At 40.3% G+C, this 12,355-nt stretch overlaps 1 protein-coding gene across 7 annotated transcripts in view; it reads right to left on the bottom strand.

Annotated features, from left to right (window-relative positions):
* Nucleotides 1–347: 347 nt before the first annotated feature.
* RAPGEF4 (Rap guanine nucleotide exchange factor 4) overlaps nucleotides 348–12,355 on the bottom strand; it is a 337,463-nt gene continuing 325,455 nt past the window's right edge. For all 7 annotated transcript variants that reach the window (XM_008064745.2, XM_008064747.2, XM_008064746.2 and 4 more), the window contains 2 exons: nucleotides 4,634–4,688; nucleotides 348–1,631 (listed from right to left, as the gene is read on the bottom strand). In XM_008064745.2, the coding sequence (XP_008062936.1) occupies nucleotides 1,504–1,631; nucleotides 4,634–4,688 (183 nt within the window). In that variant the 3' untranslated portion in view covers nucleotides 348–1,503. The remainder of the gene's footprint in view (nucleotides 1,632–4,633; nucleotides 4,689–12,355) is intronic.

The raw sequence follows: 12,355 nt of genomic DNA, 5'->3' as shown, positions 1-12,355 counted from the left end.
GTAGAGATGAGGTCTCCCCAAGTTGCCCAGGCGGGTCACGAACCCGCGGGCGCAGGCAATCCACTCACCTCAGCCTCCCAAGGCGCGGGATTACAGGCTGAGCCACCGAACCCGGCTGAGGAAGAACTCTTAATGGGCTTTCTTGTAGGGATGAGGTGAATGTTCTGGAGTTAGATAGGATGATGGTTGTACAACTTTGTGAATAGACTGAAAACTACTGGACTGTGTACTTTAAAAGGATGAATTTTGTAGTATGTGAATTTTATTTAATTAAAAGCAAATTCAGTACCTCACCATACCAAATGGTTATCTCTTTCATATCATAGGAATTGAGAACAACACAACCATTTCTTGTCAACAATTATATTTCATGAAGATACTAGATATTATTTACAGAAGATATACATACATACAATTCCTACACATTAAATGTAGTCTAATTGTGAAAACAGGAAAAAATGTACTCCAAAATTACATACTAAATAAAATAAATAAAAGGTAATTATTTGGCACAATATCTATTATGTAGCAAATAAATAACTCTATACCATTGATTGAATGAACTATTTACAATCTATTTGAAAGTGCAAAACAATTGCTGAAAATTAAGATATTTGTAATAACATTTAAGTCCAGAAAATACGTTTTTTTATCAGTAACAATAAATTTGTAGCCGATAGTAAATATTTTTAATGCCCAGGAAAATATTTCAATTTTGAAAAATGTTTTGTGCATATTGTGCTCTTCTGAAATGTTATTTTCTATTTTAACGCTGGCAATTTTAAGAACGTTGGTGTTTCTTAGTGGAATTCTTATGTATGTAATCCTGACTTGTAAATTTAAAAAAGTTACATTGTAAACATAAATATTATTCTATATATCATTTAGAAGTTACAGACCAGTCCTCCATAAATGACATAAACAGTCATAATGTTTTATAGTCATGTGGTTGGGTTCTATTCTGTCAGAGGCAAAACTATGAAGATGGAAGAATACAACCTATAGTTGGGACTTATGTGGATTCCTCAACACCTTCCCAAAACTCCATACGCCAAATCAAGATGCTGAGTTAAAAATCATGAAACTATATCATCACCATTTTATCCTAATCAACCCCACTTGTAGTACATTTCATCCCATAAACACTCTTGGAAAAAAATGTCAGTGGCTTGATAGTTCTCTTGATAATGATATTTCTCCCAAACTCTGCATGTGGGCCTTATTTAATGTGTTTTAGCAAAGAAGATGGCACTATTGGAAATTAAGTAGGGCGACTACAAATGGGGGATTCCTAAGCTAGAGTGTGTAAGCTTTATGCAAGTCAAATAATTCCTTCTCTTGCCAGGTAGCTGGTAAGCTGAATGCAGCCCTGAGGTGTCTCAGGGTGTGTTTTTGCTTGTTTTGTAGAATTCTCTAGTGGCAACACAGTCAGTTGTAGTATAAATGGCATTTTTGAAAGATTGTGGACTGGAGACAAACCCTGGCTCTGGGTAGTTTAAACGTCTATGGTCGACGAGGCTCTAATCTGTGGGACATCTGTGATAAAGTTCTCTGGTTGTCAATCACATTTAATTGCCGTACGTAACTCCGGACATCCTGATGGTTCTTATTAGCTTGAGCAGCATCAGGATCTGTTGAAAGAGGAAAGGGTGGGATTGGCATTGCATAACATATGCATATAAGATACATCCTTATTTCTTCAATTATTTATTACATTTAGCATAGATTCCCGGGTTCCATTAAGAACTTTTAACACACTACATTCATTGAAATGTTTCCACTTGGTTGTTCTTTCTCTTTCTAACCCTCCAATTTTCTTTTCTTTCCTGGAATTACCTCTTTTGATCATTTTTCTTTGCATTGCATGTTGTAAAAAAAAAAAAAAGGCACCAAATATAAAGAAAAGCATCTGTCTGATGCCCCTGGTTATAGATTAAAATTGTTTCCCTTACCAACACACCTCTGTGTCTCTGCTTCCTTTGATCCAGATGAGGGCTAATGTCAAAAGACATAGTTTCATTAACTCTTCACAGAAGCACTTAACATCTGGGCCACACTGAAGTGAGCCAGTGAGACTCTTAAGTCCTGATTCCCTCTTTACTTGCACACAATATACAGCATCACTACATGAATTGTATGTCCTTAGAGACTGCCACATCAGGAAAATACCTACCCATAGGCTAAAGTTATGATTTTTGTTAGACCTTTGCTTCTGTGATACTATTTGTTCTGCAAACTCAGTCACCATTCTATTCTGATCCATACTCCAAACATGTGAGCAACTGAGCTGTCAGAGAGGTTTATCAATTTCAATAAAATCAGGGCTGAGAAAGTAATCCAATGCCCTCATTCCTTCTCAGGGAATATACGTCAGCGAGAAAGGCCAAATCTGAAGGTGGTGAACTGGAAACACAGGTCCTTCTGGAAGTGACTTCTTAGCTCCTGCATGTTACTACTCATGGGAATCTAAGCCCAGAGTTGCCAGATCTTCTTTTTTCTTTCTTTCTTTCTTTTTTTTTTAAAGGCATAGGAAATCTGGATTTTGTTCTTGTGAATTTTCCCAATTTTTGAATGGTGAAATTATTTCGAACAAAAGAGAACAAAATGTCCTCTTGAGACCCAATACCTCTGTAAGCCACTTCTACCCCATGGATCACTGGGTAGGGCCTCTGGTCTAAGGGGACACAGAGAGGGGCTGAGCCAGATTCTGGTTCCCCAACCAGAGTTGTTTCCGCCCATCACACTGCTTTCTGCAGTCCAGTTGTCCTGTTAGAGCCACATGTCATGCAAAAGATAAATAGAATGCCATCTGCACAAGGGGTAAAGGGGCGTGTTGCAGGTCTGAATACAGAAAAGCAGGGAAAAGATACAAAGGCCCCTACTCCCTGTAAGAAGAAACTCATCAGTATAATTATCACATATAAATAATAGCACACTGAACTGCAGAACACATTGTATTTAATTTCCTCCGCTTCTCACTGGCAGTGTACTCTACATGTACAATATATTGTAATTACATTGTACACATTCCCACAGTGTTTATGAATCTATTCCTATAGCTTTATCTATAGATTGTTGACTTCAGAGCTCAGCAGCTGTTGTTTACCAGCAGTTACTGATAACTTCAACAAATGCTGTGGAGTTTTTCTTTTTAAATAATTTCCCCTCCCACCCTCCCACTGACTTCTTGACTTCTGAAGAGGCTCATGGAACCAAGTATATTCTATCATGGTTCTTTTTGTGGTTCTTTGAACCTCACTGAAAACCTTAAGCTTATAAACTCTCTCAGGCCTATAAGATTTTGCATATTATTTCAGAAATTTCCTGGCTCCCCCTGAAGGGCCATGGAATCTGGGTTATAAACTCCCGTTTTAACTGGTATCTCTTATCTATTCTCGTTTTCACTTGTTCAACTGCTTTATGATCATGTCTTTAAACACAAAGTAAATTAATAGGTGAAAAGATATGAGACACTTTAATTCTGGCAGAGTCCTCATAGGAATAGTTGATGATATGTGAGACTATTCTCATTTTGGAAGTCAGAGAAGGCACAGTCATTTGAATTAATTTTTTAAAGGTCTACTTGCTCCCCAAGTCAAGATTATTTTTGCTATATTTTTCCTCCTGTATATTAAAAAAATGAACATTTAGTGGTTTTGGGTACATTTTAGCAAGCCTTGGCTTTAGGTTAATCCTGTGCTAGGAGGAGCAAACAGCTCTGATTAATAATATAAAACCTTTTAGTTTCTTAGCACTGACTGGGTTTATAGGAGGGGGTGGTCCTGGTAGCCTCAGATTCATGTCCGTGTCCCATTACCACATTGAGTTACTGAGATACATTGCTTCAAGTGACTCAGTAAAGTTAAAAAACTTTACAGGGCCCACCCCCTCACTTCCGGACCAGATTGAGGGAACCAAAGTTCCTTCTCCCACCCAGAGTTCCAGCCCAGAGGAGACAGCAGCACTGGTCTAGCATGACCATCTGGTACTATGATGCAACTTAACTCCCAACAGGTTAAGCTTGCTATTTATTATTAGTAATGTCTCTATATTAAAGTACTGCATTATACCAGTTCTTGTGATACATGCTCGGATTTAAAAAGAGCACCTCAAATTCACCTGGGAATACTAGAAACATAATTTGAAATCCTGCTCTGGGACCTCTTACAATGTGCTACAAACATGAATGCATTCTTGCAACACCACAGGAGACAATAAATATTATCTTCCCCAGTTTATAAATGACAGGACTGAGTCATCGAGCGTAGATGTTTCTCAACATCAAGGAGTGAGTCATAAAGAGAGTTGATTTAAGTAAGGCAGGATTTGTTGGCATTTGTGCCTTAGTTGACTCTGGCCATACTGGAAAGAGCAAAGCAATTCTCTTAAATTCATTCATAAAAATAATAGTCCTATGGTTATTTTCTAGTTTTACAACAATGTAAATGTTTTCTGGGTTTGCAACAGCAAAAATATCTTTAAACTCAAGGCCCCTTTGCCATGAAATTCATGGTCTAAAGTGTCTCTGACACAATCAAATACTGTCCAGGCTCTTAGAGTATCTCAGTGGCCTCATTAAAAAGGACTTAATCACCAAGATCTACACTGTAGCATGTAACAGCATTTAACTTACTGAAGGGTTGGCTTCTGTAGTATCTCACTGTTCTGGCAGTATTTGCAATCATGCGCTAAAAGGAATAAAGAAAAAAGAAAGACAGAAATGAAAGTAAGCTTAGTGTTTAATCCAAAAAGAAAAACAGATCATTATTTATTTCCACAATACTTGGTACCATGAGAAACAGCATGTTCTGAGATGTTGACTATCCCAAGGCAAGGGGTTGATGTATAACCTGCTTAATTACTTTTTTTTTTGATTTGGAGTCTCACTCTGTCGCCCAGACTGGAGTGCAGTGGCCGCTCCCGGCCACCACAGCCTCGACCTGCTGGGCTCCGGCGATCCTTCCGCCTCAGCCTTCCAAGTAGCTGGAACTACAGGCGCGCGCTACCACGTCCGGCTGATTTTTTGATTTATTGTAGAGATGAGGTCTCGCCAAGTTGCCCAGGCGGGTCTCGAACCCATGGGCTCAGGCAATCCACTCACCTAAGCCTCCCAAAGGCGCGGGATTACAGGCTGAGCCACCGAGCCCGGCTGCTTAATTATTTTAAAGAGGCACCCACATTTACACGTACAAGACATTTTTCAGGCAAAAGAAAAAAAAATGGCATAACTAGTTTAATTGTGCGTTCCTCATGAAATAAAAAGCATCCATCATGCCTGATCTATCATGCCTGAGACTGTACCTTAATACACAGGAATAGTTTTCACTATCCTTTCTTGAGGTCACTGGGAATTTGTAAGCGAATTTGTAACTATCCTAGATTTAGAGAAGGGTTGGCTTGTCAAGTTCCTCACAGTAAATAAGACTCAGTAATGAGGTAGTATTACATTATATTGAACGAACAGTAAGTCAAAACATTCTATCTATAAATTTTTGCTACACACTATGCCTTACTAATCTTCCAGCAAAAGTGTATATTTCAATATTAATTCTGATTATTTGATTCCTTCCCTCCCTTCTTTCTTCTTCCTTTCTGATTATTACACTAACACATACATATTTTAGAAAATCAGAAAATACAGTAAATGTTAAGAGCAAAGTAAAAATCACTTAGACTACCATTTCACAGAGTAATCTCATTAATATTTTGGTACATATCCTTCTATTATTTTAAAAATAAACATATGCAAAACCATATTTTTCAGGACTTTTGAAGTCATACTGTAATACATATTTTGTTTTTATTTAAATATTTTTCATATTGTCTTATTATTATTATTATTATTATTATTTTTGAGTTGGAGTCTCTCTCTGTCGCCGAGACTGGAGTGCAGTGGCCGCTCCCGGCCACCACAGCCTCAACCTCCTGGGTTCCGGCGATCCTTCCGCCTCAGCCTTCCGAGTAGCCGGAATTATAGGCGTGTGCTACCACGCCCGGCTGATTTTTTGATTTATTGTAGAGATGAGGTCTCGCTGCCCAGGCGGGTCTCGAACCCGCGGGCTCAGGCAATCCACTCACCTCAGCCTCCCAAAGGCGCGGGATTACAGGCTGAGCCACCGAGCCCGGCTGTCTTATAATTATTTTTTATGCCATTTGCATTTTAAAACATTTTTTAAATGAGCATATTTTCAGTCAAATGGATGGACTGTAATTTAGTTGACCTTTGCTAATTTTGTCATTAAATGAGCTTAATTTCTCTGTAAAGTTTTGGCGCCAGCAAAGACTTAAAAGGAAATAATTTGTGCTGGCCTCAATTAAAAACAAAAGAAGGAGAGAGAAAAAAAAAATGAAGGACAAAAACAGAAACCCCTAACCCCTGAGGAAAAACACTGATGAGACCTAGACCCCATATTTTCAGCCAAAATGTACATTTTTTGCTCATGGTATTTTAACAATAGCTGGTACAAGACCCCCCCCCCCGCATCCCTGCTTATGTTTGGACATCTTCACTGCTCATACTCTCCAGGGGGTCCTATAGAGAGAATGTATTAATTATAACACTAGCAGAAAATTGATAGATAAGGCTTTACTAAGGGAAAGAGACTCCTAATCTCTGAACGGCTATGTAATTTCAGTCCTTGCTTTCTTCTCTCATAGGCTCCTGGCTTGCCAAAGTATAAGAAAATGACTATGAGAAAGCTTATGTGTTGTTAAAAAAAATCATAGAAGAGTCAAGGCCTTACAAATACACACACACACACACACACACACACACACACACACACGCACACAAACACACACACACGCACGCACGCACGAGAGCATCATAATACCTCACTGATGACTACTGTTTCAAGGATGCTGGCAAGCATGAAGCAATATGTGTCTGCCCTGGATAATTTCTCATACACAAAGAGGCAATCGGAAAAGTTAGAACTTCACTTCAGCGAGGATCCTAGCAACTAGCACTCCTGACTGTTGATCAGCACGAGAAATATATCACAAACGCCTCTAAGGAAATGTAGCATACCATGTATAATTAGCCTCTGATATACAGAGCCCTGAAATAAACAGTAACTATGATAATTTTCCTGCTAATTTACTTTTAAGTTGTTTTTTCACTTCTCTAAAGGCTTTGCATCCAAAGGGCACAAGTATACTCCATGTAGAATTATTGTAATTCTTCAGATATTGAATGGAGTGTAATTACTGAAAACCCCAGGAAATGCTGCCAGTGTGCCCCTCAGAAGAATAATAAAACAATTAGCAGGGGTCAGAAACCTCTTCCTATACCATTTTGTAGGGAGTAATTGTTCTGCTTTTTAGTTCTGAAAGTTCAAACATTTCCTTCTGACTTTAGTTTTAACTACTCTTTACAGCTATACACTGAGGCTTCATAATTTTTAGCTCATTATGTGGTTTAAAATGTGAGAACAATTGTTTAAATCAGTAATTTCCAGCTCTGAAGTTCATTCTACCTTTCTAAATCTTTGATTAATTTTAACAATGGTTTTAAATTTTGACATATCCTTTTTAATTGTACTCGAAGATAACTTCAGTTTAACTTCGAAATCCCAATCTGGCTTTATAACAAGATCCATTCTTTTCCTTTGTGAGATCTGACAATCACATTTGATGGTGTGAACCCAGAGTTCTGATGGGTGAACGCAACTCACTTCGCTGGTCAATGCATAGTTACAGGACGGGACGCTTTCACAACCCAAAGAAGGATTAACTTGATACTTTGACTCCACCCTCTTTTGCACCCATTGACAGAGGCGATGTTTAACATGCTACTAACAACTACACCCAACCACAAGGCACTTTCTTGGGCTGCAGAAAGAGACTTCAGGAGTCACCTCCTTCAACCACCTCCAGAGTGCATAATGCTTTCTACAGCCTGCCTATCAACAGTGCCTTTCCCACTGAATGCATCCAGCAACGGGGAACTCACTACCTCTGAGAACAGTCCCTTTCATTTTTAGACATTTCATTCTATTAGACATTTATCATTTGAGTCAAAGTCTTTTTCTCTTTGCTTTTCACTCATTGATTCTAGTTCTGAGCTCTGGAGCCACCACAAACACTTTTAGTTTCTTTTTAACAGGACAGGTCTTCAAATACTTGAATGGAGCTAATATGGACATAGTTCTACTCCCAGGTCTTTCCTTGTTCAGTCTAAATATTCCTGATTTCTTCAACAATTCTAAGAGTTTTGGTCCTCTTCTGGACAACTTCTAGTGTGGTGTCCTAGACTAAACAAATTATAAAGTGCAGAGAAATGTTCTTTCTTTCTTCCTTGATCTAGATGATGTTACACAGCCATGTCCATGATTTAAAAACAAAATCATGTTCCTGACGTTTATGAAACTCACTGTGAATTAAACTTCTTAGACTCCTTCACTAAGTTGCTGTGAGGCTCCAGCTTCCTACTCTATGGATGCTCATAGAGTATGATTTTGTGGACCAAGTAGAGGATTTTCCATTTACCTCCAGTAAAATCTATCTTGTTAGTCTTTCTATCTTTCCTAGACTTAAGCCTCACCTGTTCTTTTTGACAGCAGACAGCTGTTTATTCTTTTTTTTTTTTTAAATCGAGGTCTCACTGTCGCCCTAGTTGGAGTGCAGTGGCATGATCATGGCTCACTGCATCCTCGACCTCCTGGGCTCAGGTGATCCTCCTGCCTCAGCCCCCTGAATAGCTGGGATGACAGGTATATACCTACACCCAACTTTTTTTTTTTTAAAACTTCTTTGTAGAGACGAGGTCTTTGCTATGTTGCCTAGGCTGGTCCTTAGTGTTCTCAGTCTAGATTGGCAGAAACTAAGGGTATCCAACTGCCACCACAGAGATGAAACCAAAAATTACACCCTATGCTTCATGGTCCTGCTGGAGCAGGTTGGCATGCATGGAGCAGCCAGGCAATTTTTATGATGCCAGCCCAGGGGGAGAGTGCTTGATTACTCCAAAGCAGAGATTCTCATCTTTCCTTCCATCCTAGCAAACCTGAGGTTCATGACACACTCCCATTAGCCACTGGCTCATTAAAACTGCAATCCATAATTCAAGGGTAAATGTAAGAACATGTTCCTTTAAAAGACACTCTGAATCGGTGTTAGGTGAGTAAATTGAACCAAGTTCCGCACCACACTTTAACTGATTTTTCTGGGACTAATGATAAGTATAGGTCTTCAGAGCTTGTTTGCAAAAATGATTATATTCCTGCAGTTCCTAACCTACAGGACTGAGGGACAGGCCCAAATGAGAGCTGATGAATTCCGCTCAGGACATGCACTTTAGGGAGGGAAGCTCAGAAAGGAAAAATGAGGTGGTGAGTGAGGACTGTGTGACAATTCTCACTTATCTAGTTCTCTTTAGAGTTGGAAACAGAGCAGCTCAGAAGCAGTTGCCCCTCCCGGGGTCTAAGTTGCAAGAGTGGCCAGCACAAGGACGCCGTCCAGAGAAAGAGGTTACTGCTATCTGCACTCCAGCCTGGCACAGGCAAGAGGCTCTGATGCTATAGCCCCAGATGCAAATTTCCCTCAAGCTCTGATGCAGTGAGGTCCCCTAAACCCAGTGAGGTGTCACGGGTGCCTTGGCATTCTGGGCTTCACATTCCTGGCGTCCTCTTCGCAGGAGCAGGCCCACCAAATTCCTTCCTCACTCCTACCCAGATGTGTCCATAACCCACCAGGCCTTCACAGCAGTCTCCAGCTTTTCTGGCCAGTGTTGTACTCACTCTTGTGCTCCCAGTCCAAGGTGCCCCTTAGCTAATCCCGATGCTGAAGAGGAGCTGACTTTACAACTTTTTTTCAAGTTCAGACCAGCAGGCCCTCCAGGCAATGGCACCTTGTGCTGCATCACTCTCAGACCTCCCTCTCCCAACAGCTGCCACCTCGGCCTCCCCTTTCTCAGGCTATTCTGCCTCTCTGCTTGGATGCCCCCAGGAGCTGCTCCCCAACTTCAGGCTTCTTCCAAACGCCTGCACTGAACAGTTTTTATCTTTCCTTCTGTTGTCTCTCAAGATCGTTACCTTGCTTGATCTTGATGTTGGCCAGATGACTTTTTCTTATATTTCTGCCTCGACTGATTTGACTCTGTCCCCATCCTAATGACTGTTAAGTTATAGGATCTCTGTCAGTCCCTCCTTGCTGAGCATGCGCAAAACCACATTTACACCCTCTGATTATTTCACTCAGACCTCCACATATTTGGAACAAGAATTTTTTTCCACAAGACCCAGAAATACACAGTCTGTCCTCTAACAAAGATTGTGCCCATTTCAGCAGCCACATGAAAGTGCACGGTGAGCACCAGGGACACAAGGGACCTGAGAGCTGAACTAGCCTTCACTGTACGTGTCTTTGATGGGGAACCCTGAGTCCTGTCTTCCAGCTACAGACCTTAAATATCCAAGAACTGTGTAACTCACAGATACACATGTGTAACACACACATGATGCTCACAGTGTACGTATCACATATGATGGCCGTGGGACACGGTCGTCCAGGTGCCTGTCCGGGCAAATGCAGAGTATGTGCACATCTCTGTACTCAGGGAGGGACACTGAAGGACAGGCACGGTTAGCACCACAGGGAGGAGGAGAGACAGAACAAAGTCCAGTCAGGAACAGAAGGCTAAGAGAAACTCATCTTTTATAATGTCTCAGTTACATTATGCGCTTTGGGACATCCTGCTAAATCAAATTTTCTGATAAAATAGAAAACACTTTTGGATTTAATTTTGTCACATAAAATCTTTAAAAAATGTTTTATCACACTGGCCTGACTCACTAAGTCCAACGCCAGGATATGGCTGGGTTATTCTTTTGTTTAACAAATATTTCTTACATACTTACAATGTGACAGGCATCTCTATGGGTGCTGGAGAATTATCTGTGCACAAAACGGATAAAATACCTGGTCCAGGGCACTCATATTCTAGCGGGGGAGACAGACTATGAAGAGGCACGTGAAGATGACCTCAGGCTGGGAAACCAGCTGTCAAGGGAAGGTCATCTGTCAGAGAGTGTTAGGTGTGGAGAAACAGCGTTACAAAGTGGTCGGGGAGGACCACTCGGAGGAGGGGACACAGGAGCTGAGGCCTGAATGAGGAGAAGGAGTCACACAGCTGAAGACTAGGGGAAAGGCAGATTCAGGTATAGGTAACAGCTAGTGCAAATGCCCCAAGGCCAGAAGGAAAAGAAGGTAGGCTGGTCTCACCAACCTGGACTGCCAGTAGAGAAAGCAAAGTATGAGAGGATGCTGGACAGGTGATTGGAGCAACAAGCCTGGTTTTTCTCATGTTATTGTATACAACATGGTTTATTAACCATTGATACATCTGCATGAAGTTTTCCTTCCTGTATTTTGCTTTTTGTCATCTCTTTATTATGATTGTGACCATGTTTTTAATGTCTTTTGTTGATTTTTAGTATTTCATGTATTTATGTTTTATCTTCCCAACCTCATATCATCTCTTACAGGCTAAGGGCTACTTTCTAGAGATGTTTATATTTCTTAGGAAAATCCTTTGCTGAGACACTCTATACACGTTGTGTGCTTTGAAGCGTATGCTTTGGAAAAATCTGCATTTAGCCTGGTCTGTGAGGTCTATATAAAGAAGCAAACTTTCAAAGTACTCCTGTAGGGGTGTGTGTGTGTGTGTGTGTGTGTGTGTGTGTGTGTGTGTGTGTGTGTGTGTGTTGTGTTGAGAGGTCTGGGAACAGGGTGGATTTGAACATGGAGATTTTTACTTAGAGATTCCTTTTTCCTGTAGCTTGAGACAAGTCCAGCACTCTCTCCGTGAGTCCGTGAGTCTTGTAGTAATATTAGTAGTGATAGAAAACATTGTTGTTAATTATGTAACGACATGCTTAGTGATACAAAAATAAGAGGATTCAAAACATTTCTCTTCCTTAATGAATTAGCTTCTGTAATGTTTCCAGAATCATAGAAGTTTGCCCCATGCTTCTTCTCATTCCAAATGAAATGACGACCTTAAAAATCATATTCATAAACAAATATACCTAAATATGAGTATGTCTGAAATAGAACTGGCGTCCTCATATAGCAGTGACTGTGCCATCGGCATGCTTACTGCAGCCTGGAACAGGGGCAGTTGGTCAGCATTTTATCCTCTGATCCACCGCTCGTCTACCTCCTAAATGCTATAAACATTCATGGATGCCAATAAAGCTATGAAGGACTTCATTCAAACATAAAAAAAAAATTCCTTTATATTCCTCCCAAATATAAGAATGTCTGCTATTTTTTTTCTGGCATAAGGATCATAGTGTGAATTTTTGGTTCATACCCATAAATCCTGAAAACCAATAGGCAACAAATTCTCTAA

Source organism: Carlito syrichta, unplaced genomic scaffold (assembly GCF_000164805.1).
Source record: "Carlito syrichta isolate Samal-C Ts95f unplaced genomic scaffold, Tarsius_syrichta-2.0.1 Scaffold307991, whole genome shotgun sequence".
NCBI classification, from domain to species: Eukaryota; Metazoa; Chordata; class Mammalia; order Primates; family Tarsiidae; genus Carlito; species Carlito syrichta.
This window is presented reverse-complemented; position numbering and strand designations above follow the sequence as displayed.